At 50.5% G+C, this 27,219-nt stretch overlaps 1 protein-coding gene across 7 annotated transcripts in view; it reads right to left on the minus strand.

Moving 5' to 3' along the window:
- Positions 1-14,000: 14,000 nt before the first annotated feature.
- Positions 14,001-27,219, minus strand: part of RAB3IL1 (RAB3A interacting protein like 1) — a 33,343-nt gene continuing 20,124 nt past the window's right edge. For 3 of the 7 annotated variants that reach the window (XM_048854529.2, XM_075129276.1, XM_048854522.2), the window contains 8 exons: positions 26,831-27,046; positions 24,450-24,575; positions 23,061-23,189; positions 22,803-22,915; positions 21,671-21,694; positions 19,071-19,170; positions 17,342-17,408; positions 14,001-16,803 (listed from right to left, as the gene is read on the minus strand). In XM_048854529.2, the coding sequence (XP_048710486.1) occupies positions 16,721-16,803; positions 17,342-17,408; positions 19,071-19,170; positions 21,671-21,694; positions 22,803-22,915; positions 23,061-23,189; positions 24,450-24,575; positions 26,831-27,046 (858 nt within the window). In that variant the 3' untranslated portion in view covers positions 14,001-16,720. The remainder of the gene's footprint in view (positions 16,804-17,341; positions 17,409-19,070; positions 19,171-21,670; positions 21,695-22,802; positions 22,916-23,060; positions 23,190-24,449; positions 24,576-26,830; positions 27,047-27,219) is intronic. The other 4 variants (XM_048854533.2, XM_075129277.1, XM_048854524.2 and 1 more) reach the window with 3 other exon arrangements.

The following is a 27,219-nucleotide window of genomic DNA, read 5'->3' on the forward strand; positions in this document are numbered from 1 at the left end:
CTTAGAATCTAATGTGTTAATATAAAGTTCAAAACAATTCATGCTGTCCTCAAAGTCCCCAAATAATTCGAGCTGCTGTAGGCTGTGCTGGAATCCTAGGCATAGCTGACAGGGTGAACCAAAGTAGGCCTGACCTTAGCAGAATTGTCACACACTGGGTATTCGCTAACCAAGTAAGCACAGTCCTGACCTGAGGATGGAACAAGAGCACCCAGAGTTCTCAAGTAACTACACAAATAGCAAGAGATGGTCCAGGGACCACGGACCTCTCGTAAGATAAGGATGGAATGATACCAGGTTAATGGAGGAGGATGTTTTGTTCCAACTAGCAGGTACAAGGTACAGGATAATAACCAAAAACATAGGAAGTGTAATACGTGATTTGTTTGTATCAATGTATAAAAGGAGCATGGAAGGAAAGGGCACCTTTGTACTGGCCTAGGGGACAGCATCCTGCTATGTTGATTGAACTGGCACCTCGAGGCAGGCATAAATTTGTTAGTGTACCTGTAGCTCCTATGGGGCACTAATACTGTGCTTTGTTGACAATAAACCTGGCCGGGGCCTTGCCACCAAACCGAGTCTGCAGTCTTTATGACTCGCATTGAGGTCTGCTGAATCAACACGCTGCAGAATCTGCTAACGGGCAATACGCTGGAGCTCCAAACACTGCAGAGCAGCAGCAGAATAGCAGCACCCTGCGGCATAAAGAGCAGCCCCTCCTAGGCCTCTGCCGAGTCCCTCCGCAGGCCTCTGCCTGCCATGTCCAACTCTCTCTGGCCCCACGAGCCAGCAGGCCAACCCCGCCCTCTCCAGGTCCCTGCCCCTCTTGACTGCATTGTCACATCAGTTTCCAGCTGGGCCCAGCCCCTCCTTCCCAAGAGATCTATTCTCTGCTCCAGCTCTCTCTCCAGGCCTCGCTTTTTCTATCGCCCCCAATGACTTAATTCACTCTCTCCACTTGGGGAGGCAAACAGGCTGTGTCACAGGGGACTGGGCCCATCTCCCCTAAGGGACCAGCTACCTTGTGACACAAACACTGGGGTCCCATTGTGTTAGGCACCGAATGTACACATAAGAGACAGCCCCTGCCCCAAAGAGCATACACCCTAAAGAGACAAAGAGGAACGGAGGCACAGAGAGGGGACGTGACAAGCCCAAAGTCGCACAGCAGATCAGTGGCCAAGACTAGAACTGGGGTCTCCAGCCCATTCCAGTGCACTAATCCATAGGCCCGGGCCACATCTGGAGACAGGCTTTCTTCTCTTCTGCACATAAACACCTGCTTCTTTACACTGGTCACTACGGTTCATTCACATTCCAAGGTTACTTATGGCCCCCCTGGCAGGAAGAATCCTCTCTGGGGTGCAGCAAACACCGCCTGTGCCTGCTGGCTCCCTGCAGGCTCTGAAAACGTGCCTAAAGCTGGAATGAAACCCAGACACACTAGTGGAAGCAGGTTGCCATTGTATATGAAAGTGGGAGGGGAGAGAGACACCTCTGGGTGGGAATGGGCAGAGGCATCTCACAGAGAGCCAACTGTGAGGGCAAGGAAGACTTACTGGTCATGTAACCACATGCTTCCTGAGACCCATCCCCTTAGTACCTCTCCTCTGTATTTACCCCACACAGACAGGCTTTGTATTGTATAGAGATGGGGGAAGGGGTTCATTCATACTAGAGTTTATATGGGTGTGCGTGACTGTGTAGCTACTATATGAAGTTATGGGTGGATGTGCAAGAATGAGAAAGCGTTGTCTACAAGTAGGAGTATGTATGATGGGGTGAGACTCTGTATGTTTCAGTGGGGAGTGGTTGTGTTTCTATGTAAAAGCACCTCAGCGGGTGTGTTTGTGTATATTGTTAGTGCATATTGTGTTGTGTATACAGGTATAGAGAGGAGCAGTGTGTACATCTGGCTGTTGGGGGGGTGAATAGGCTTGTTCATGTCTGGGCAGGTCACTGAAGTTCTATTAGAGCTGGGCAAATAGCATAAAAAAGCCTCATTTGAACATTTAAATGACCGCTTCAGATATCTTTGTGCCTTTGTGTTTGCTTCCTGTGCCTTTTCCAGCATCAAGCTGGGCCTAGCGAGCTTTAACTGAACGCTGGAGAAAGCTCACGAAAGCAAATCTTACAATCACACTGATTCAGTCAGGGAAATGGAAATATAACACGTGACACCCCCACCCCCCTTGTCCAATCAAATGAGCATAACTTGAATCTCAAATTGTTGAATACGCACAATGAATGGCTCACAGAGACCTACCGGTGACTGTCTGAAATCATCTGGGGAGTGATTTCACATAACAAATACATCCAAGACAATCTGAAGTGGCTCACAGACAAGACACACAGGAAAAGAGGCAACATGTGTCACATCAGTGCCTGGCTGAGAAGGTATCACCCAGCTCTAGGGAATGCCTAGCACAACAGAGCCCCATTCTTGGGTGGCCCTGAGGCACTACTGTAATCAACGTGATTAAATGCCAGTACTATTCTGAACAGCATCATTAGATTGCATCTCCTCCTGTGGTCTTATCTGACTGAAGCGAGCCGAGCCAAGCCAGGGGACTACTGACGGCTGTGTTGAGTTACGTAGCACAGTGGCTGCTTACTGATTCCTGAGTGCCTCTGTAGCCATCCCATCTCTACTTTCCCTTCATCCAGGCCCCTTTAAGAACACAGTCACCAGTGACCTTCTTAGCTTAAATCCTTCCATTCACTCTTCCCCAGTTCTCCTCAGGCTGGCAACAGAACTTATCAAATAGAACTCAAAAGCTTTTCAGTTCCTCTTCCCTTCTTTAACTTCCCCTCACAGGCCTTACCTAGTTAGGGCTCTGCAGGGGCCACACTTGCTCCTAGCAGCCGCTGTTTCCACCAGCTTCAGTTTCACACACTCTCCTGAACTCCCCAGTTCAGTGCCAGACTTCCCACCACTAATGCTCTCCACTGCACTCTCTCAATCACACCCCTACCTGCAGCTTCCTGCAGCCTTTTATATTGGAATCACAGGATTCTTCTCAGGTGGTGCTCATCTTGCGATCAGACCCAATGAAGCCCTAGGCTCTCCAGCCCACTGCAAGCCACCCTGTTTCAGATGGAATTAAAATTGCTCCAAATTTGGAGTCAGGTATCTGATCGCCAAGCCCCTTGCTGTCCATTAGTAACTTGACACACACACACATATACCCATCTCTCTGCTCCTCCAGGGGCACTGGGTCTCCCATGGTGTCCTGCATACGCCGAATGAGAACGTCTCTCTGGACAGCAGCTACACTCACAGGCTTGTGGAGTGGGGCCAGTGGATTGACCGTGACATGGACCTGACTCCTCAGAGCATCAGCACCACCTGTTTTGTGGATGGAACAGACTGTTCCCAAGGCTCCACCAACTCTAGCCAGTGCTTCCCTATCCAGGCACACTGTACCTTCACCTGTACAGGCCCTGTACTCAGGCAAATAGCCGGAGGTCTGGGTCTCAGGAACAACAGGAAGAACAGTATGTTAACCGTAGTAATAATGCAAATGGGCCCAGTGCCACATCTAGGTTTTGTGACTCTGTGAAAAGGGGTCTCTGCTCTCTCCCCTGGAATGACCATAGGGAATACACCCCTGGCACGGATCTCTCTCCACTGCTGTCACTGTGTCTCTGAGCCATAGGGTATTCACTGCCATGTTTCCCGTCAGATGATCACCATCCGTGTGGGGACAGGATGGAGTGCCCACCCTTAATCTGCTCCTCACCTGCCTGCAGTGCTGGTGGATCTAGCTTCCTCCTAGGACAGCTGCAGCCTCAGGAGCAGCTGAACAGCATCACCTCCTTTGTGGATGGCAGCACGGCGTATGGCAGCACGGCCTCGCGACTGGCCAAGAAACTCTGCAACTTCACCCGCGAGCTGGGCTGCTGGCTGGGAACCTGGAGTGCTCTGATGGGGGGCAGTCCCCCCTCCTGCCCTCCACGGAGAAGAAATCCCCCATTTCCTGCATCTTGATTAGGAACCTCTGTCCTCCCACTAGCATGTCTGTTTCCTGCTTTGTAGCAGGTAGGAGACGCTCAGGTCAGCATGGCAGGATAGCAGTATATGTCCATTTAAGCTGTTGTTCCAACACACACTTTAAAAAACTACAGTCCCTTTCTGAATGAAAATTCCCCAAATTCTCCCTGATTCTGGAGTTTCTCCTTCTCTTCCCAGCAATGTCCCTCTCCCACGTGCTCCATTTGTGCTTCTCATTGGGACTTAGACGAGAGGAAAATGATGAGGAACAGTCAGCATGGATTCCCCAAGGGCAAGTCATGCCTCACTAATCTAATTGCCTTCTATGATGCGATAACTGGCTCTGTGGATGAGGGGAAAGTGGTGGACGTGTTATTCCTTGACTTTAGCAAAGCTTTTGACACGGTCTCCCACAGTATTCTTGCCAGCAAGTTAAGAAGTATGGGCTGGATGAATGGTCTATAAGGTGGCTAGAAAGCTGGCTAGATTGTCGGGCTCAATGGGTAGTGATCAATGGCTCCATGTCTAGTTGGCAGCCGGTATCAAGCGGAGTGTCCCAAGGGTCGGTCCTGGGGCTGGTTTTGTTCAATATCTTCATTAATGGTCTGGAGGATGGCGTGGATTGCACCCTCAGCAAGTTTGCAGGTGACACTAAACTGGGAGGAGAGGTAGATACGCTGGAGGGGAGGGATAGGCTACAGAGGGACCTAGACAAATTAGAGGATCGGGCCAAAAGAAATCTGATGGGATTCAACAAGGACAAGTGCAGAGTCCTGCACTTAGGACGGAAGAATCCTATGCATCCGCTACAGACTAGGGACCGAATGGCTCGGCAGCAGTTCTGCAGAAAAGGACCTAGGGGTTACAGTGGATGAGAAGCTGGATATGAGTCAACAGTGTGCCCTTGTTGCCAAGAAAGCCAATGGCATTTTGGGCTGTATAAGTAGGGGCATTGCCAGCAGATCGAGGGATGTGATCGTTACCCTCTATTTGACATTGGTGAGACCTCATCTGGAGTACTGTGTCCAGTTTTGGGCCCCACACTACAAGAAGGTGTGAAAAAATTGGAATGCATCCAGTCGACGGCAACAAAAATGATTAGGGGACTGGAACACATGACTTATGAGGAGAGGCTGAGGGAACTGGGATTGTTTAGTCTGCAGAAGAGAAGAATGAGGGTTTGATAGCTGCTTTCAACTACCTGAAGGGATTCCAAAAAGGATGGATTTAGACTATTCTCAGTGGTAGCAGATGACAGAATGAGGAGTAATGGTCTCAAGTTGCAGTGGGGGAGGTTTAGGTTGGATATTAGGAAAAACTTTTTCAACTAGGAGGGTGGTGAAGCACTGGAATGTGTTAACTAGGGGGTGGTGGAATCTCCTTCCTTAGAAGTTTTTAAGATCAGGCTTGACAAAGCCCTGGCTGGGCTGATTTAGTTGCAAATTGGTCCTGCTTTGAGCAGGGGGTTGGACTAGATGAGCTCCTGAGGTCCCTTCCAACCCTGATATTCTATGATTCTATGACTCTCAAATGGCCTCTCTAATACAATGGCTGCCCCGTACATGGCCTGCTTTGCATGCTCCACCCCATGGCGGTTCTAAGGGACCTCTCAGAGCACATTCTGAGTCTGTAACATGGGTGCCCCATGGAAGACTTTCTATCCTGTTTTTGGGCTGCCTTCTGTCCTCTAAGAGCCAATGCTCCGACCTGCTTTCTCCTTTCCAGTTTGGGTTTTCTGCTGGGTTCCATCTCCTCTAGCTAGCCCTGGCTAGGTGTCCCTCCACAGCATGTTTTGTTTCTGCCCCCAAAATGGGTGATTTATTCTATCTGTGCAATGGCCTGCAGAGTGCAGTCTTGGTCTAGCTGCTCCTGTCAGGTCAGCAGCACATGGGAGGAGCTGGCTTTCAGCACTGAGCATTTCACTGAAGTGATATTAGAGTTCCTGCTTTAATGGCCTCTTCCCTCCCCAGGGCACTCGAGATCTGATGAGCATTTAGGAATACAGGTCCTGGCGGGGGTGTTCCTGAGGAAGAACAAGAGAGTCACTGCAGCGTCCACCAGCTCAGCCTCTCCGGGCGTGAGGAGAGCTGCTACCAGGAGACCTGCAAGATCATCGGTCAGGGCATCAGCTTGGAGCTGCCCAACCCGTGGCATGGCATCCCTCACACAGGACCACACCCAACTCCTACTGAAGCCATGGGACAGATTTGCTGAGACTTCAGTGAGTGTTGCATCATAGTTGCCACCACGTATTTCTCAGCTGTTCTCTTATACCTCGCTGCTCGGCAGACCCTGCTCTTTTCAGAGAAGGGCTGAGACTGCTACACACTAAGCCAAGTTAATGCACACGTAGATTTATATAAGAGCAGCCCTGACCTTGGGAAACCTTGGTAAAGCTATACAGCAAACAGAAACTAATGCTAGGATCAAACTGCAGCTGGCAGGGGCAGGGAATGGCCCTTTGCCTGGAAATCACGGGGCTCCCAGAACTCTGTCTCACTTCAGTGGCAGGTGGCTCAGCACCTCTGAAAATCAAACCTTTAATCCTGGCCCAGGGCAGGAGCAATGGCACAGCCATCCACCCATCCCTAGTGTAATAGAGGTGAGTGAGCTCCTGGCCTGCTTGCGAGGGAAGCCGTTCTAGACTCTGTTTGATGGAGACAGGTGAGGAGTCCTGTGACAAAGCAGCACTTTGTCATTCAGTCCCCAAATGCCGGCTCTGAATTCCAGCACTGGGTGATCACAGCATTAGCTTCCTCAGTTTCCTCAGGCCACCCAGGATTTATCACAGGGAAGGGATGCTTATGTCTGCATTACATAGCTGGGCATTACACATTAGCTACACCTCCCAGCAGAGAGAAGAGCTGGCAAAGGTAACTCTCGTCTGGATCCTGTGCAAGAACGCCCACATCCGCCAACTCCCCACAGACGTCTTGTCCAGCAGCCACTTCCTGGACCACTTTGTCCCCCTGCAACAGTCTCCTCATTCCCAGGGTGGATCTGGCTGCCTAGAGACAGGACCCGACAGGTAAAACCTGGAGCATCTGGCTGTCGGATAAGGAAAGCCCCCAGGCAAGGCAACTGCTCAAAAATGTTCATCCAACAACCATATTGCAAATAAGGTGCATATATTGTAGCTGTGTACCTGGGATGACCTTTACATTTCTAAATCTGCAGAGATTAGCAGCCACGTGGCATTCAGCTCAGTGCACAATTTCAGATCACACACACGCACACTGTGTCCTTTCTTGTTTGGTCACTCTCCATGCATTCCCTTTGTGCCTGGAAAACCATGATTAGCTAGGGACAGCCCACATTTATCAATACAGGCCATTGCACCGTGTCTGAGACAGCAAGGCTATTTTGTACTCTAGGCCTAGGAAAATATGCTGTCTTCGGTACCAGTGTGTGGTAACTGGCAAGAACTAGGGACTGTTAACTAGAGATGCATGTAAAGCAGCCCTGCGCTCACCAGTAAGTAGTTTTATTGGTCCTACAAAGCCCAAGAACTATGTGGTGCATTCCTGAGTGCCATCTACTGCCACTTTCTCTGTTAATAACCACTGCCTCTTTTACAAAGCACTCCTGTGACACTGACCATGCTGGGAGCCTGATTAGTTTTTCATTTACATCAGCACCACACAGGTGTAAAACCATGGACTTCAGTGGTTACCTCTGGCTGACGCAGGGCTGGGGAGCAGAGACTCAGGCCTGTGCGTTGTGCGACCATAGAACAAAAGACCTTGCTGTAATGCAGATGCATGAGGGGGTCAGAGTTAAGGCTGCGGTGGCAATCTCCTGCCTTTAGGAGGGTTAAAATCCAGGCTGCCCCAACCCAGATTTCATGGCATTTTGCACATTCCAATGACCATATCTGGAAGTTTGTCCATACTCTATAAAGTCTACAACCCAATTTCCTTTGCTATAGAGTCAGTGGCCAACTCCCTTCACTGTCTCTCTGTCCCTCTCCCCAGTCCCTGATGCGGAAGGAGCCTACTTTGTTCCCTGTAAATCCTGTGTTCTTTGAGTACCAGTCTGGCTACAGCCCAGAGGGGCCTTTGTCCCTACTCTGCAGCCATGCTAGCAGAGTGCAGACCCCACTGTCCATGTTCCAAGGTCAGGCATCCAGAGAGCCAGCAGCAGGAACCATTCTCTGTACTGTGCTAAAGAACTGGGTGAAAAACCCCTATAAGTGGGTAAAGCGGGTTATCAGGATGGAGCAGGAGGAGAGGCTGCTTCTTGGGTAGCCAGGACCTGAACCAGACAGTTCCCTAACATTGGACACTGCATTTTCAGAGAGAGAGAAATGGAGTTAAGGGACTTAATTTACAACTTCCTGAAATTTATAACAAGCTGCTTATAGGATCATTCTGTATCACACCCTAACCTGTAATCAAGCTGCTTGTGGTAGCAGTGTATGCCTCATCTATAGTGCCACCTAGTGGGGGAATGGAAAATAACAGAGCTATTATTACTACTATTTTACTAAGAGGCCCCATTGTGCTAGGTGCTGTACAGAGCATGAGCGACCGTCCTTGCCCAGGAGACGTTACGATCTATCACAAACAACTCAGACTAATAAATCACTTTCCACGTACACAGCACCTGAAGGATCTCCAAGCATTCTACGAATGGGGCGGCCAGTTGGTTTACCACTGAAATGCTGCCACCTCTGCAGCAGATGCATGTCCAAGTACTGGTCTGGTGCCCAGGCCCCATGCTGGCAGGCTCTGGGAGTGTGGTGGCCTCTGTTCCCACTGAAGGAGATCCACACATCACTCAATTGCTTATGACCGGCTGCAAGGAGAATGCCACTCACACAGCTCATCTGAGGAGTGAGTACAAAGCATAGGGATGATGGACCCCATGTGGAGAGCACCCTGAGGAAAACAAAACCAAAGAGGACACCGGTCCCAATGCCTGCCTCTGCGTGGATACATCAGTTAGGGGGGAAGGTGATATTTCTAGACTCAGCCCTCTGTGCTGGGAGGCATGAATGACTGATTCTCAACTACACATTACAGGCCAAAGGGCCCATTTCTGATCTCACCCACACAGGTGTAAATCTAGAGTAACTCCATGACTTTCAGTGGAGTGACTCCAGATGTACACTGAGCTTGGTGTTAGGCCTGTAGTGAGGACACCCTGGCATTCCTGCTCTCTGTGACTAAAAAAAGTCTGTTCGATCCATTCTAACACCATTTCTGTTCTCTGATCTGGAGACGCAGACCTTCCTGCAGCTGCTGGGGTTGGAGCAATTTCCCTATTCACTGCAACTGTGACACTATACAGAAAATAAGTTTGCGGCTTAGCTTAACCTCGCCCCTGTGCTTTCTTCATAGCCTGTGCCCAGGCAAGGGAATGAAACAAGGGAGGTACAGCAGCTCGTTTTAGACCCCTTCAGACACAGAAGAGTCCCAAGGGCTGATTCTCCTCCCGTTTATGCTGGTATAAATCCACCGAGAGAGAGACAGCTGTAAGGCTGATGTGAGATCAGCACCAGGTCCTCGCTGTCTTACTGTTGTCACAGGAATCAGAATGGCCCTGGCAGCCTTCCTGCCTGTTTGCTCCTGCACAGCCATAGGCAGTTTTCCTTCTGATTTCCTTCCCAGATATTCCAGAGAGGGAAGGACTTGGCTGTGTCTGAAAGTACCAACTGTCCCCCAGGGCAGCCCCAGCAAGCTCAGAAGTTAGAGAGCTGCCAACTCTAACCATCCCCTCCAGCTCTCATCTCAGGAATCCCAGCAGCCACACTGGCACCAGCCCTGATCACAGAATTTCCAAAGCATCCTGGACAAAAGAACCGTGCAAGAGTGGAAGCCAGATTTCCTTTAGCCCCACACATACCTCTAGGGTGACCGAGTGCTGTGGCACAGACCCAGCAGGTGTCGTACACTCTGGGAGTTCACCCACCAATTCGCCCCAGAGTTGTCTAACAGCAGAGCTCTGCCAGAGCCCAAACTGCTGGAGTAACTCCCCAGCTGCCCTGCACCATCCCTTCTTACTCAGTAACTACTAGTCACCTTGGTGGCAATAAGAACGAATAAAGCCTGAGGAACTCAGGCAGGTCACAAGGGAAAAGGACAATGACTGAAAGACACCGGCACTGGCTGGTAGCCATCTTTACTGTAGCCCAGCCTCCACATCCAACAGCTTGAGGGAAATGGCAGCCAGCTTGACCCAAGGCAGGCTATTTCTTCAGTCCTATGGAAAGGCAGGGGAAATGGTGGCCATTTTGAATAGGGGAAGAAATTCATGAATTTGATGCCATTTGATTCCCCTTCAAGTGTGCTGTGAACATAACAACTGCCACAGACAGGCGAGAGGGGACTACAGGGAGAGAGACACAGCAAGGGAGCTAGGAATCAATGGGATTACAAGGGTGCTTCACCCATGTATTTGAGGGTAGAACTGGACCTTTACGGGCTCAGGACCAAATTCTGCCCTGACCTACGCCCCATGCAAGTCCATAGATGTAGGTGTGACTGTGGGAACAGTTAAGCCCAAGGTGGGTATTGGACCCTCTATCAACCCTGCTTTAGGATCAGTATAAGCCTTCACACCCAAACCCTTCTAAGCCAGTGTTTACTTAAATCCCTGTTTTTATTTCCTTTCCCCAAGGGGAATCCTGACAGTTCAATCTTCGTGCTGCTCCTGGCTGTGAACTGTATTTTGACTGATTAAAAGCATTCTAAGGTACACCATTAACTTTCCCATGTAAACACTGTGCACGGTGTGAAGCAAGATTGGGGGGGAGGGAGGGAGGGAAGCACAACCCTCCTGAGCCTTCCCTGTGGGACAGTGCCAGAGGAGGAGGAAGGAAAGGCTGAAGAGCAACCAGTTTAGGTGGGATTTTCCTTCTGAGTGGTTGTTTTGTGCCAGTCTGAGCCCAGGTGAAACTCAAGGCCTGCGAAGATGTACAAGTTTGGGATAGCAGATTAAGCTGTGAGAGCCCTGAGGGAAATGAACGGAGACTCAGCACTTGGGACGTCTCACACGAGGCCCAAACACCACGTGATATGCTGTAGGGAATAGCCACGCGCTGGGCCCAGGGACATGAACTGACAATCTAACACATCTGCTGGCTGTGACTTACATCTGCTTTTCCAGCCAGGCTCTGCAGAGGCACGCACGGTACATTATTGGCATTACAATAGGCAATGTGCCCAGTGTGAGATCGACACCCGCTGGCAGGGAGCTGCCATACTCTCTCCAGTAACACGCAGGCGCTCTGTGGGGAGGACAACAGATACACCAGCCGACGTTCCTCGCTCTTCTAGGAGGAACCATCATGAAAGTGGCCCAAGGGGGCTGCATCCGATTTCATTTCTGCTCGGGAGAAAAGAAGCATCTTTCAGACAAGCTTCATTTGAAATCAGAGGGATACTCTGGGATGGAAGGAGCAGGCACAGCCCCTCTGTTTCTGAAACGCCTCAGAGCTTAGCCTCAGTTCCCTCTTGGTGGAATAAAGGCTTAATTCATCCTTGCTCAGGGCCCCTTTGCACTAGCCCAGCTGGCAAAAAAGGCCATAGGACCACCCTGAGATTGCTTCCCCTCCCAAAGAATAAACCTGGCAGGGAAGGCCCATACTCCAGCTGTGCCACTCTACCCTGCCTCCGCATGAGCACCAGGCACAGAGGGCATGGTGAGGCAGAGCACAGGCAGGCTGGAGGGACAGCCCATGGCAGATCCACTGTGCCCCTGCAATGGCTCACAGCAGCCAGATGCTGGGGCACAGTTTAAGGCAGGCCTGAGCACCATGCCTGGGGACTGAACCATTGCCCACAGTCTCTGAATGATTTCCCTCTGTTCCTGTGCTGGCATGGTGTCGAGTCTGCCCCTATGTTCCCAGCGTGAGTGTGTGTGGTCTCTTTCTCCAGATAATTATCCTCCCTAATCAAATCAAGCCCCAGCTGCTGGGTAAGTCTGACCCCAGCAGGGATCTAGATGCACTCAGCAGGCCGGTTCACTCTTGGCACTTCCCCAAGGCCTGTAGGAAGCTAAATTGCCTCCGCATTAGGGCTAACCCTCTCCCGTGGGGAAGGCAAAAGCATGGAAGCTCCACCTTGAAAAGGTAATGTTTCTTTTGCAGCTGGAGGGGAGACAGGCTTCGGAGGAATAAAACAGTGCTGAGGCGAAAAAGGCCACTCCGCTCTCAGGAAGAGAGGCTATTTAAACAGGACAATACCGGTAAGGAGATAATGATGCACCCAAGAGACCAGTCACATCTACCCCTTCCAGTGGGCTGCTAAAAGTCGAGTCAGGCCCTGCCAGATTGATTTCCTAGAATCCCACTGGATCCCAAAGTCATGGGCTGGGATCACCCACTGTTTTAGTGCAGGAGAGTCTAATGTGCTGTAATGACACAGGAGAAAGGAGGCTAAATGCTGGGGAACCCACACCCCCCAACACTGGGGCCCCATTTTCAAAGGTAATCTCTGATATATCCGGGCCCCAATGCTGGTCCCACACCCACCTACTGAAGGTAGAATGCTAGGAGTATTGGTCCTGGGGAAACGGTGTAATTACGAAAAGAGGATCATTGAATAGGTGGGTTTCTGGGACAGACAGTCCATCCTGTGGAGTCCTGTAGGTGGCGATCCTACAAATAGACAGTAGGTGTCTATCCTACAAATAGACAGTCCCATAGGAGAGGGATTCCTGGTGGTTATGCTGCCTCCACAAAATGAAGAGCACTATCCACTGTCAGGCTGTAACACCAGGTAGTGTCCCTTGCTTGGTTCCTGCCAGACCAAGGAGAAGCAGGCCAGATCACAGTGCAGGAGAGACTCTTCATTCAGTGGAATACACAGAGAGACTTAGCTGTCCAGATCCGCACAAATGACTCTGACTCCCAGCCACCCCTGTTAGCCGCACTAATTCTGCATGAGAATGAGCTCTCATTCAGCTGTGCCTGCTCGAACCAGCAGTGGAGGCCGTGCTGTTCCACACCTCAGTCCCACGCCTGCCAAAGCTCCAGTGCAGAAATGAATGGGAATTGCCTGGTATTGGCCTCCCCTGCCCCTACTGAAGTCAGTGGGAGTTTGGCTGTTGAGTCTTAGGGGCATGCTCCAGGTCTGTTGGAAGTGAATGAGTTGCTATAAAACCACGGCCTTAGGACACATGTATTGCCAAATCACGTGTAGAGCTGAAAACTTCCCAGGATTCTTTTATATTTAAGTGAGAACTGACCTCCAGGGCATCTTCAACCCCAGCAGCGATGGGGAATGGCATTTGGCTGCTGTGTAAACTCATCTGAGGTGACCTCTTGCAGCTGGAGCCCACTGAAGGCTGAGGGTGACCTGATGCAGCAAATGATTTAGACTCTAATGTAGCACATTTCTGGACACTTTTCTGCTCTGATCTCACCCTGCACCTTGTTCACCTTTGATTTGCTGAGTTTCTTTCCCAGTCACCAGGTCCCACATGGCAGAAGTGAAGATGTGGTGCTGCAAACCCCCTTAAAACTCAGCATTTGCCTGACCAGTAAAACGATTATAACCAATCTACCCCCATCTACAACAGTGGGGTTTGAACGCAGCAACCTTCAGCTCCAGCATCTACTCCTTGAGCTAAAGAGTTAACTCTCCTGGTCAGAAGGGTAGCAGACACATAAGAATCCTATGCCGCTAGAGGGAGGCAAAGACCCACATTCTCCTAAACTGGCTATACAATCACTGCCATTCCACTCTTCATGTAACACTACCATGGTATCCCCTGTTCCTACTGCAATTCTGCAGTTCCAGTGTCTCGGATTTGCCAGTTCCTACAGTGGCACCAGGGCATCTCCTAGTCGAGGCAGTGCAGGAACCCAGGGTGGTGCACTATGGTCAGCAACTCCACACCAATCCATGTGCCCTACATAAGCTCATCCTGAGGAGCCTTAGTCCAGCTTATCATCACAGAGCGACAGTATTCGGATCCTCACTGTGGCCACTAAACTGCTTCCCTGCCCTGCCCTCCCTTGGTGTGGCCAGGCCAAATATGGAGTCCGGAATTATGATTCTTCCTCTAGGCAAAAGTTTATTTTCCTTTATAAAGAGCAGAGTGCAGCCACCTTGCTGTTTAAATTGAGCAATTAACACACTGTTTTTGTCTTACATTTAAAACGAAGTGTCTAGACCAATAACAGCTTGCAGTTCTCTAGCTCCTTTCAGCCCAAAGCACTTTACAAACTGATAGGAAAATCTACACAGAGGGATCATCTCACCCACTGCTGACCTGCAGTGACCTCCAGGCTGGAACACGGCAGCTGGTTAACAGCACACAGCAACATTACATAGCAGTTTAGAGCAGAAACCAAAGAAAAATAGATCCAGGTGGAACTGCAAGGAAAGAGCTGAAATCTGAATTTGAGGAGGACATTCTCAGCTTTCCCTCATCACAGCTGGTGTAAATCAGAATAGCTCCACTGGACTCAGAGATGCTGATTCACACCAGCTCAAACGCTGGCACCCAGCCTAGCTTGTCCTTAAATGCTCTCTCTCCAGGCCTGTAATTCACAGTGTAAAACAACATCTTCCCTTGCAGAAAACAGCTAATATTTTTTTCAGCCAGGATCAGAGTGAGGATTTCCAGGACACCCAGCTGCTAAAGAGGAATTAAACTTTGCAATCCCACTATGGCTCGTGGCAGAAGCAGAGCCAAGCCGTGGGGCCACAACTGGGTGCTGGTGTTTCAGACCAGCCCTGTTCTAAGTAGGAAGAGGCAGGTACCATGGGAGCATTTCCAGCATCCTCCTCCCAGCTACCTTTGGGGAGCAGGACTTGAGTTTCACTTATTGACCAACCTTTGCTTGCAAGTGCCACTGTATGTCATCAGGGGGGCACCAAGGGCCACCAGGCAGAGCCTCCCGCAGAGCAGCAGGGCGCAGCCAGCATTCCCACGATCAAAGGAGTGCCTCTCCCAGGATTGCTGCCCCACGCTCAAGAGGCTCTTATGCAACGAGGCATCTGCTGACCTGCAAACAGCCCAGAGGTTCTATTGCCATTTGCCCCCCGGTCCCAGACAAACGCAAAGCGGAATGGAAGGCAACTCATGCAGAACGTTTTCCTTTGCACATTATCAGGTTACTTGTGCAGCAGCCCCTCTGGGGAGAGGCTGTGACATCACAGATGATCTGAGACTGGGTGCTAACGGGCCAAATCATGCCTCTGCTGATAGCAGTGGAGTTACATCACAGAGAAACGCGGTCCAGCAGCACCATGCGAGACGGTGTAACAGCACAGGACGGCAGCCGAGATGATGACATAGTAGAAAAGGTTAATTATTCAATTATAAAGACAATCCAAGGCAAGGATCATGGCTTTGCAAGGTTCTGTACAGCACCGTGTATATTTAAATGTCTGAGCCCAAGCCACTCGGAGTCCAAGGATGTCAATGAGCTTTGGATCAGGCCCTCCCAGCACTACTGCATATACTCCTATATTAACGACAGTGGGAGGGGAGATGTGAGCTGCAGGGGGGGCTAGGAGATGGTTGCCCCAGGCGCTGTCACCCACATGCAGTGGTGTCTCAGGGCTCCCCTGCTGGGGAGCTGGGAGACCTTTAAGGAAGCACTGACAAGGCTCGGGTCCAATACAGGAGTCACTGGGTGAAATTCTACAGCCTGTTATACAGGAGGTCAGACTAGATGATCTAATGGTTCCTTCTGGCCTTAATCGAGCAGCACAGAAGTGAATGCCCAGGGCCAGAGCCTATAATTGGCCACTGAGTAGTGACTGCCTGAGTTGGGGGCTATAAGGAGAGCCAGAGAGGAGACAGCCCCAGGGAGGTGAATGCCTGAAGCCACAGCCTAGAAATAGGAGTGGCTACAAGGCATCTGTCCTTGGCTGGGGTTTAAAGCAGAGCAATAGGGAGATGCTCATTCCTGCAGTGACCATAGCAGGGCACCGCTGCCTCACGAGGACCCGAAGAGACACTGTCTGCAGCCTAGTACAGCCAACCTCAGCATAGCTGTGGCCAGCTTTTCTGTTCTGCAATTTCCATTTGCACTGAGACCAAGGCCCCAGGCATGGAGCTTTGGCCTACGCTGTAGCTCTCCGGCTCTGAGCTGGATTACAAAACCAAACCCTGAGCTGAAAAGAGAATCAAACCCCTCTTTGTGACTGAGTGAATGGAAAGTGACTCCGATAGGCGACTGCCAGAGGAGCAGGGAAGCACTTGGAAAACATGCTTTGCATGGCTCTTAGTGAGGTTTTTGTGCGGTGCTGGCATTTGCAGGGGGCACCAGTGAGGGCTGGGGGACAGCTGGGCAATACTGCACCCTTGCCTCAGGCAGAGGGGTGGATGTGGGAAGGCCCAGCTGCAGTTCGGTGCCGAAGGACCCACTGCCAAACGGGGGAGCCCCGGACCAGCCTCGTGCACAGCAGGTCTGGGAGAATCCACAGAAGCAAGATCGTGTATAAAATTAAAAAAACTGGCTATAGGCAGCATAGAGAAAAGGGTCCACTATGGACAGAACTTAGAGCTGGCCACCCCACAGAGCTCAAAGGACCAGCCCATCTCTGGGGGGAGAGGGGGTGTCTGCATCTCAGTCGCTGTGAGAACGGCAGCAAGGAGGCCTTTGGACGGGGGAACTCATGCTCCTCCCCTCTGCAGTTCATGTCAGGCCAGGAGAGGGAGGGAACCCCGTGAGCATAGATGCACTGCCTCAGTCTGTCTGCCTGCTGGAGTACGTGACCTTCAAGATGGGGCAGCTCCCTTCAGACGGCGAGGCCCAGCCTACATCGCGCTGGGGTGGAAGCCCAGCTTGGCCATGGACATTTCCCTCCTGAGCCGCATGATTTCCCAGTACATCGGCTCCACTGCAAAGCAAAGGGGCAGGGGGGTTAGCCAGCCCCACGCTAGGCGCCGTGCGAGCCACCTGGCTCAGCCCCCTCCCCTATGAGTGGGACGTAGCTCCACACTGAGAGTACACGTGGACTGGAGTGAGCCACAGCAGTAGGGCCATCCTGCTCAGCCAGCCCTGCAGCATGGGGCACAGCCCCCAAAGCACAGAGTGTGAGCACCTCCTTTCCTTCTCCACCCCACTCCTGCCCGTCCCACACCTCAGGCCTCTTGTCCCCCTCCCTTGCTTCCCTGCCCCTTTACTGACCTCTCTCCCTCAACCTGTCTAGAGCTCTCCACATCTCCTTCCCATTCAGCTAGACTGGGGCCCTCCCATCCCTCCAGAGCATTTACTAGGCCGAGGGAAAATCCCATCTGCCCTCTCGCCTCCCTTCACTGAACATTAGGAACCCAGTCCCTTTCTGCAACAGGGAGCAGCCCTTGCAATAGCTCCCACTGACCAGCAGTAGGCAGCCACACCCAACCCTCTGCTGGGGGCCACCAGCTGCCTCTTACCATCCTGTCTCACCAAGCCCTGCTGGATGTAGCGAATGTAGGTGAAGAAGTTGCATACGGCTGTGATCTAGGGGAGAGGGAGAGAGAGAGAGAGAGAGAGAGAGAGACATTGCTGTAAAACGGCCTCACCAATAATAATAATAGCACAGCAGGGGCTGGCCAAAGCAAAGGCAGATACGCTGGCCAGAGGACCCCTTTTCCTTAAGTCTGCAGGGTTTGGCATCGCCACCACCCACCTCAGTGCTTTGGCGCCATCCTCTATGGTCACAGGGCTGATTTTCACAAGTGCAGAGCACCCGCAACTCCAGCTGGAGTCAATGGGAGCTCATGACTACTGTCACTTTGGAAATCCTGGCACAAACCCATGGGACTCTCCCTGGCAGGAGGAGGAGAGTAAAGTGGGATAGGCAGGGGAAGTGCAGATATAGAGCTAGACTGGGAGTAAAGGGTGGTGGGGTCTAATGTCTGCTCTGCCACTGAGGCACTGTGTGACCTTGAGCAAGTCACTTCATCTCTCTGGGGCCCTATTTCCTCACCTGCAGCAATACTGAAGTACTTTGAGAATTATGGATGAAAAGAGCTTTCTAAGTCCTGTGTATTTTAAGCCAGGGAGGAGAGTTAGGAGAGAGGCAGATATTTATGTGTATTCAGTATCCGAAATTAAGGCTGTGTAAAGATGATGGGGGGAGAGATAGCTCAGTGGTTTGAGCATTGGCCTGCTAAACCCAGGGTTGTGAGTTCAATCCCTGAGGGGGGCCATTTAGGGATCTGGGGCAAAAATTGGGGATTGGTCCTGCTTTGAGCAGGGGGTTGGACTAGATGACCTCTTGAGGTCCCTTCCAACCCTGATAGTCTATGAGCAGGGGCTGGCAAAGTTTCACTACAATATTTGTAACTGAAACATCCTAGGCCAGAAATAAGGACCTAGAACTTTTGCACTTTGTGAACATTCAGACTTGAAAGGAAGAACTGAGCTCTGCTGAAGGAAGTTTTACATGGGAATTTCTTTTGTTTGAAAACAGCCCTAGAGAAAAACTACACTGTTTGTGCAAGGAGGGGTTGTACTAAATTGGACTGCTTTTGTTGAAGTGACAAAGTTTGAGCTCTGTTGCCAATATCCCCCACAGCCCTATCCCAGACAGGGATTGCTGTAGGGAATGATTTGCTCCTTTAGGCCCCAAGTCAGCAAAGCACTTAAACACATGGTTACCTTTTAGGCAAATGCTTGATAGCTTTGCTGAAGAGAGCTAAGCATAACCATTTGTTTAAGTACTTTGCTGAATCAGGGCCATAATAATACTGAATAATTTATCTGTTCAGTGCTCTCCAGAGTAAAAGGAGAGTCTGCTTCCAGAACAGCCTTAGTCACGGCTCTCCACTGCACAGTAACGAAACCCAGCATTCAAGGAACAGTGAAATACAATGTTTGACAAAGGAAATCAAAGCTTCACAGAGAATCAAATCATGGAGAAGAGAGAAGTAAAGACATATTTTGAAAGTTACTGTTGCCTTAAATGAGTGACACAACCCAGACCACTGCATGGTATTGTACCCTGAGAAACAGGGCGGGGTAGCAGCGATCAATGCAGACTGACTGAGAGCCAACCCAACTCTATCAGCCCAATTCACTCCTACTGTCTTCTGTGGAGCTACACCAGGGATTACTCTGTTTCAGTTCCTGGAAGGAGCTGGGAAGAAGAGCTGGCCCCTGGGATACTGGAGGACTTACCCTGGCCCTGCAGGATGGTGAGATGTAATAATAGTTCCCAGAATCCCCCAGCTTGATGCGGTGTTTGCAGGCTCGGGACAGGCCACTCAGAGCGCACTTCCTGCCAGGAGAAAGGAAAACAGTGCTTCAGTGAAGGAGAACTCCTGGAGGAACAGAGCATGGCAGCTAGCAGCTTCCTCAAGCCAACCCCCAGCAGCCAGGTCTGAGTCAGTCAGAGCCCAGGAGAGGAAAGAAGAAGGTGGGATTTGAGTTCTCTGCTGCCAGGAACAATTCAATAAAAGCTGCAGGAAGGGGCAAGTACAGGAGAATTCTCATCCTACATTTGCACAGGAGGCACCAGGAGCTACACAATCCCCAGGTAAACTGATACAGGGCCCTGCACGCCAGGGCTCCCCGGGATGGTCTGAAACCAGAAGGACATGCAGTGCTGGCAACAGGCCAGGAGAAAAGCTGTTAGACATTAGGATAAAGCAATGTAACAAGTGTAAAGAGTTCTGTCTGTTCTCTGCACCCTCTCCATCATACATGCACTGTGGGTTACTCAGCCTTAGGAAAAGGGGCTCTATGTTCTGTGAGGGGAGAGGGCTGTTCCTTCATCACAGCTCAGGGCTGGATCTGTTTGGTCAGAGTGCCGTACGACAGCTATTCAGACTGCCCCTGAGACCTGGTCTAGTGCACATCAGAAGGTCTGCGGCCAAGCTCAGATTGCGGTTCAATTTCTCCACACAGAAACATGGCACCATACGCTCCATACTCAGATCTTTAAGTTGTTCCATTCTACTACTATCACAATGGGAGTGGTGGGGTTTTAGGACATATTCCCTCCATAATACAGATTCCCTGATGGACCAGAGCCACTTGGACCACCCAGTCTGATCCCTGCATTTTGCAGGGTCTCTCACTATTTTATTCTCATTAACCTAGTCTCCAACCTTCTCTTGAACTCTGTAGCAATGGTGCCTTGACCAACCATTCCCTTCACTACTCCGTTGCTCTGAGCATCCCTCTTAGACCTTCTTCTTCCTTATCTTTAAAGTTATTGCTCTTTGTCCTACCATCTTCCAAGACTGGGAATGTTCCCCTTTCTCAGTTTATATTGTTGTTACTCTGAAGGTATTTATACACCAAAGGCCAGATCCTGAGCTCAGTCACACTGGTGTAAGTCCAGAATGCCTATGCTTTTCCCTTGGCTCATGCCCAGTTCAGAGCCAAAGCCTGGAGCCCTTACTCAAGAAGAGCTTTCACTGAAGCCAATGGGAGTTTTACCAATGTTCCTCATCATCTGTCTCTGTGCACACAACCACTCACTGGGAATTGAACCCAGTTTCAAAACACAAGCCTCTATCATGTGAGCTAAAAAGGACTAATTCCATTATCTGGAGACAGTCGAAGGCTGATAACCTCTTCTACGGTCCAGCCACAAAGGGGATATGTAATACTCTCTGGCAGCATGCTACTACATAGCTCCTTCAACCTCCCCTTATGCATGTCTTCTCTTCCAATCAGTGTATCATTCCTTTGTTGTCCTTTAACGCGTGCTCTTTCGGGAAGCTTTTTCTGCTGGAACCCACAGCACAGTCGGTCAGTTCTAACCTGTGCCAATGTCACACAGAGGCCAAGTTCAAACATTATCTTTTAAACTTCAAACACGAACTTAAACAAGAAAAGGTTTATAAATTACATCCCATCTGCAACAAAAGTGGAATGCCCATGTGGTCTGGCATCTTCACTGAAGGACCACATGGACTATACACCGGGGCTCATCGCTGATTATACCCAACGATTGCAGTTGGTATCTTGGAGGCAGTGAAATTATAGTACCCTCCAGAGTCCCTTTTAATCAGATGGGGCCTGATCCAAAGCCCACTGAAACTGAGGGGAGTCTTTCCAGATCAAAGGCCAGGAGATGTTGGGGTGTCCTGATCTTCTCTGACTCTTTTCAACTGTCTGTAAAAAGAACTCCAGTTTCCAGCATTTGCTGAAAAATTCCAGGAACATTTCCAGCATCACTCCATGCAGCCCAATAGGGATTTCCTGGGATTTCTCAGCATTTAACCACCGTCACATCCTTCTCAGTCCCCACGCCTCTGTGCTGGATGCTGACTTCACTCCTTAGCTGTGAAAGTAGCTACGATGGCCATGAATCAGGCAGGAAGAATCAGAGAGATTGGAAATGTGACACCAAATGTTCAGGAAGGCTTGTGAGCCTGTTTATCTTCTCTCCCCCACTAGCAAGGGATTTAAACAGACAAACGCACCAAAAAATAAAAGAAGAAGCCTGGCCTATGTTTTCTGAAGTGAGGAGTGATTTGGGCTGCCTGGTTTTCGAGACATATTAAAGGGAGAAGATTTTCAGAGAGTGCCGAGCACTCACACTCCAGAAACCAGGCCTCTCTATAAGTTGGGCCCAAAATCATTAGTCACTTTTAGGCATTTGTCCCAAAGAGTATTGTAAGTGGGACCTTCAATTCACGTTCGGGCATTAACAGGATTAAAAAAGTTACTGGCTAAACTCCAGCCACAAAGCCATTAGTAACCAGGGGAGTTAGTAACTTGTTAATGGATCAGAGATATTTAATCATTGGCTAAAAATCACTTACGTTACAATTTGTGACCGGAACCCGCTGTGAGAAGAGACAAAAGAACAAAAGGCAACCAGTCAGGATACACACAGGACGGCTTGGTTTTGGCATGGGACTAACACTCACAGAGTGATTTGTTTTGAGAAGAGAGAGAATGTGGAACAGCTTGCCATGCAGTCTGTGTGTCATTCAGGTCATTGCCTCGTGACATGACAGATGACCTTTGGCTTGGACCAAGCTGACCTAAACACAACAGCTAAGTGAAATCCTCTCTCTTGGTCAAGAAACGTAAAGCTCAGGAGTCTGACCCCTCTCTGTTTGCAGTGATACTGGATTGAACCATTTCCTGCCACCGCCCTTCCTGGGGGAACTGAGGCCCTGTAACATCAGGAGCACAGATTCCCAAGCTGTCACAGTAGTAACTCTGAAAACAGTCGATGCAGCTCTCAGGAGGGGCTGGGGTGAAAGACAGGGAGGAGAGATGAGTGAGCTCATTTTGCCACATTTCAAACCCACCTAGAGCATCATGGGTTCAAAAATGTGATGTGAACTTGGACACTATGGGACACATGCATAGGAGAAATTGCAAGAGGGGAGGAATAAAAAACACCACCTGCGGGTCACCCCGTCCTGCCGGCTCAGCTTCTGGGGGTTCTCCTATCCACAGTACATAGCAAATTCTACCCTTGAGAGATAATGTTTTCAAATGACTCACCCTTGGATGACTCCCCCCGCCCCGAGTTTAAAGTTAGAGGAAGAAAACATTCAGTAAGTTTGTGAACTCCAAATAGTTTTTCCAGCCCCCAAAAATGATTCAGGACTCCAAGGCCTCAAACTCCATGTGGTTCAACCAGCCCCTAGTGGTAAGTGCCTGGATCCAGGCCAGCTGCTGGCCTTGGTTTGGGATGGGAAAACACACTGTGAAATATTAGCTAAAGAGGCGTTTCTACACCAGACGACTCAGCTACTACCCAGTACTGCTCAGGTGATGGGATCCCTAGTGATGGGATCCCTAGAGAGACCTGAGATAGCGCTCTAGAGACACAGCAGAAGACTGAGCAGATGTGTGGGATGGAAGCTGCTGTAGCCCGGGAGGAGACTGGATGTGAGAGTCAGCGATGACTAAGGGAGCACCTGGGAAGTTCCTTACTTTGGTCCGCCACATTCCATTGCCGACACCTTCACCACGGGCAGCGTCTGGGTAGCCACAGGCTCTATGGTGAGTGTGTTCCGCTCCACGGCCTCCCGCACCAGCTCTGATAGCTACAGCAAGAAACACAGAACTGAATTCAGATCGGCAAAGCTCATGTCGGGTGAGGTGGTGACTGCGCCCCTCCTCAGCATCAGTACAGCCTGAATGTCTGAGCAGAACAATCCCCCAAGTCCTTGCTTCTGCTCCAGCGCTCACCTCCTGTTTGGTGAAGTCTAGACAGGGCCCCACATCTTCCCGGTAAATCCTCTCCAGGAAGGAGCAGGATTTTTCCAGAGTCGGGGATTCCTTCCAGGCCTGGAACTCGGCGAACAGGATGGAGTCAACCTGCAGCGAGTGTCAGGGGAGACAGAGGAAGAGAGAAGGTGTGGGGTTGGGGAGAGGGGGAAAGACACCACAAGAGTTAGCGCAGCTATTCCCCAACTACAAGGCTGCTTTGGAACTGCAGAGAAAAGCAGGATCGCCCCCAGGGGAACCTCTGCATCTGCCTTGTCTGCCACCCACATCACCATCTCTGTGACAGATTAACATGCCAGGTGAGGGTAGCTCAATCTGAGGCCTGTGAAATGCCCGAGTTCCCCAAGGGCAAGGCAGAGTTCCCACTGGGGGAGGCAGCCAGAGAGCGAGTGAATAGACCAAATTCCCCTCTCATCCCAGGGCTAGCCCATGATGGCAACGAAGTTCAGGACATAAAGGCAGAAACCCCTCGGAGAAAGAGGTCAATACAGCAAAGGAGTGAGTCAGGGAAAAGTTTTCAGTGAATAGCCATCACCATTTCTATCCATTTGTGTAGCAGGTGTGCTGGCCCTTTAAAGACAGGTCCAAACCCAGCAGCCTCGGAGCTGCGGCAGCCCAGAACTGAGGAATTCTGAGAGGAGCTGTTCCCAGAAGTGATGGGGATTATAGGCAGCAGGGCATGCACAGAAGGGAAAGTAGGGTATAAGAAGCAGCCTTCCTTCAGAGCACCAAATGGCTACATTTGTTATGGGTTCTCTGCAGAGAGGGAGCTTTCCAGGGCCTGGGAGCTGCTACACATATTCCCCTTTGCAGATGGGACTCAAATTCACAGCTGTGAGGGACCCACAGCAAATCTTGCCTCTTCCCTAGCCTCTCTCATTTTATATCCTGCTTCCCTGCCTGCTCCCAGCATGCCCTACAATTCCCATCAGTCCAACGCCAAATCCCAGCATGCCTCGGCTCTAGGCTGCAGCAGTGACAGGACCGTGCTGGGCCTGGCCCTATCCTTAAACAGCCAGCAGACCCTGTTATAGTTTGTTAAAGGAACATGGGGAGGGGGAGGGAGGAACAAAACAAGCCCAGCATGAAAAAAACATAAATGAACAAAGCAGCCCAGTCTGTCCTGACAGTGCACTAGCTCTATGCTATGGAGACTGCTCACCTGGTGCCAGGAGACAACTCCAGCGCCACAATATGGAAGTCAATTAGAGAAACAAAACAAAACAAAAAAAATGGATGTTAGTGTCAAAGAAAGGTAGAGCTGAAAGGCTGAAGCTGGGAGAGGCTGATGAATCCCACCCTCCGCCTAGCCTGTCCTCTGTGCCACATCTGTTCTAGCTCAGAGGTTACCTGCCGCAAGGAGGACGACGAGGAAGAGTCTCCCACCAGGGCCTGCCAGCCTGGCTCATAGGTGATGTGGATGGCCTTCCCCGGGACAATACAGAGGAGCAGAGAGAGAAGAGTGGGCACCCCAAACTTTGAAGGACGAGTGGAGAGAAGAGAGACAGACAAGGAAACAGTTCAGAGGGGCAGGCAGAGAAAGAAAGGCAAAAACGTGAGACAGACGATACAGAAAAATCGAGTTCTGCCCGTCAGCATGCCGAGTGCCTCTCAAAAGGTCCTAGGTTCTTCAGCATTTCCTTGGCCTATGATTTCAGAAGCGACCAGTGATTTGGGGTTGCTCAGTTTTTGGGTGCCCAGCTTGAGCTGCCTTAAAGAAACCCAATTTTCCCAACATGTTGCGCAACCCTGAGGCCCCATAAGTGTGTCTCAAGTCAGGCACCTAAAAACAGAGGCATTCAAATTCACTAGTCACATTTTTAAAAATGTAGGCCCTGGATTTTAGGCAGCTGGTTAGCTGCACCAATGGAAATCCCTTGTGTAGACACAGTTTACACCAGAGCAAGGGCGCAGTAGGGACCTTGCCAGGATTTGCATTTAGTGAGCAAGAAAGGGAAAATAATTACCATCTTTGGTATTCTACAAGCACCTTCCAGCCAAGAATTTCCCATTGATTACAGACCTTCGGTGACTGACCCTCGTAACTATAGCAAGCAATTGACAGCATCAGCAAACACAGCCCTTTGTTGTTTATGAACTGCACGCAAACAGAGCAGGACTTTTACAAGTTTGTCCCCAAGTCACAATTGTTCAGCTAATGCCTGGCACTGGCTGCGCTAGCTTTTCAGCTGTTCGATATCAGCAAGTCAATAGTGCAGCTACCTGACTGGACACCTGAGTCATAGGCTATTGCTTCTGGTCCCTGATTGGATCACCTTGTTTAGCAGCTCACTGGAGTTTTGATTCATGCAGGGAGAGGAGCCTCTTTCCCTATTGCCACAAGAAGGATCCTTCTATTTGGCTACATACTCGGACTTCAGATTTCAACATATCTGGGTTCTTTCTTACCTGAGCAAGAGAAAGGTAGATGTAAACCAATGAAGCAAGACTTCATGGCTATTTAACAGACCCTTCCTTTGATTCTCTCCTCATGTTCACACACAGACTGTATGTGTAATTCTAATCCCATACACGGTGATATTAGCAGCTGCTGAAGTGCAGACTGAATCCACCCATCCCTACTGCCATTCATTGAAGTCACTGTCAGACAAATGAGCCATCCGAGAGGTCAGCCCAGTCCTCTCTGGTCACCTCTTCCTGGTCTGATTAGCTGTCTCACTTCCTGGCTGCGTTCTAGGTACAAGCCAGATTGGCCAAGTGCCTCCCTGCTCTTGAAATGCTTCCATGCTGCAGACACCAATGCTCCTGGTGGTGGAGGCAAAGCACATGCAGCCCCCACTGCAACCACGTGTTTTTTCTTCCTGCTCAAATACCAAAACTTGCTTCCTCGTCCCTCCAGCTCTCACACCCACAAGGAGTTTTCCAGATGGCCGTGTAAACACTCGTGCAAAGGTGCGTTCACACAACTAGTCACAACACTGTTTGCAGAAAGATAAATTCTGGCAGACCCATGTTGTACTCACATCAGTTTTTAGGGAGACCAAATGAAAGGGGCCACAAAACTCACTGAAGGAAATTATAGGATTTTAGTTGAAACAACAGCCACAAAAGCTGTTTGTATTTATTTGCCTGGCTCTATCCAGGAGGCAGGCAATACCTGCTTTGCAGGTAGAGAAACTGAGACGTAGGGAAGAAAGGTGACTTGCCCAAGGTCACACAGTGAGGCAGTGGCAGAGCCAAGGAACAGAAAGCAGAAATTCCGACTCCCAGTCCTGGGCTCTAACCACTAGTCCACACTAGACAGATGGGAAATCAAAGCAAACAGCATTAGTCAGAGCAGCCGTTAGACTGCAGAGGCAGATCAGGAAAGCCAGTTCTCAGTAGTTGCTTACGGCCTGATGCCAGTACAGCTACGAGCCTTATCCATACAGCCAGGAAAGTCCTGCAAAGGCATGCAGGTTGTTTCCAGAGGTTCTCTCCTGAACCCAGACTGGAGTTAATCCTGTAAGGGGAAGTCCCCACAGTCTGGGATTTTGCCAAGAAACCTCCAGCTCCCAGCACAGCAAGACTCAGAGGACTCCTAATCCACGAATGGCATTACGGTGAACATCGCTGAAACCGCGGAGCAGGGGAAAGGCTGTGGGCTCTGCAGACCTCAAGGGAATCCCTGAGAAGATCCCTCCACCAGCCCCCTCCCCAGCTCCTCCCCAGCATGTGGGCTCAAGCCCACGCAGGGCCAAGAGCTGATGTGGTGAATGGATTTCACCCACCTCTTTGCACTCGTTGCTGACCGACTCCAGGGGCAGGCTCTGGCTGGTGGCTGCGACTACTGCACTGCTGGCACTCTTGTTCCGCCCGTGCCCTTTCCTGAAGACAGCTTTGGAGGGGCTTTGGAGCTGGGGATGCAACTCCCGGTTTGGAGAGGAAGGTGTGGAAGTGATCACCAGAGTTTTCAAAGCAGTCACCTCTGCTTGCAGCATGTCGATCTGGGAGACAAGGAGAGTCAGCAACGCCACCACCTCCACCCAGCAGAGTCCCATGCACCGCACAGGGAATGCATGCTCAGGATCCCGGGGCGTCCGCACCACCCAGCCACCCACTCAGCCTAGGAGACATCTCTTGATCCATCCACAGCATCCGCCCAGCTCTTCCACCCCCT

Source organism: Caretta caretta, chromosome 6, assembly GCF_965140235.1.
Source record: "Caretta caretta isolate rCarCar2 chromosome 6, rCarCar1.hap1, whole genome shotgun sequence".
NCBI lineage: Eukaryota > Metazoa > Chordata > Testudines > Cheloniidae > Caretta > Caretta caretta.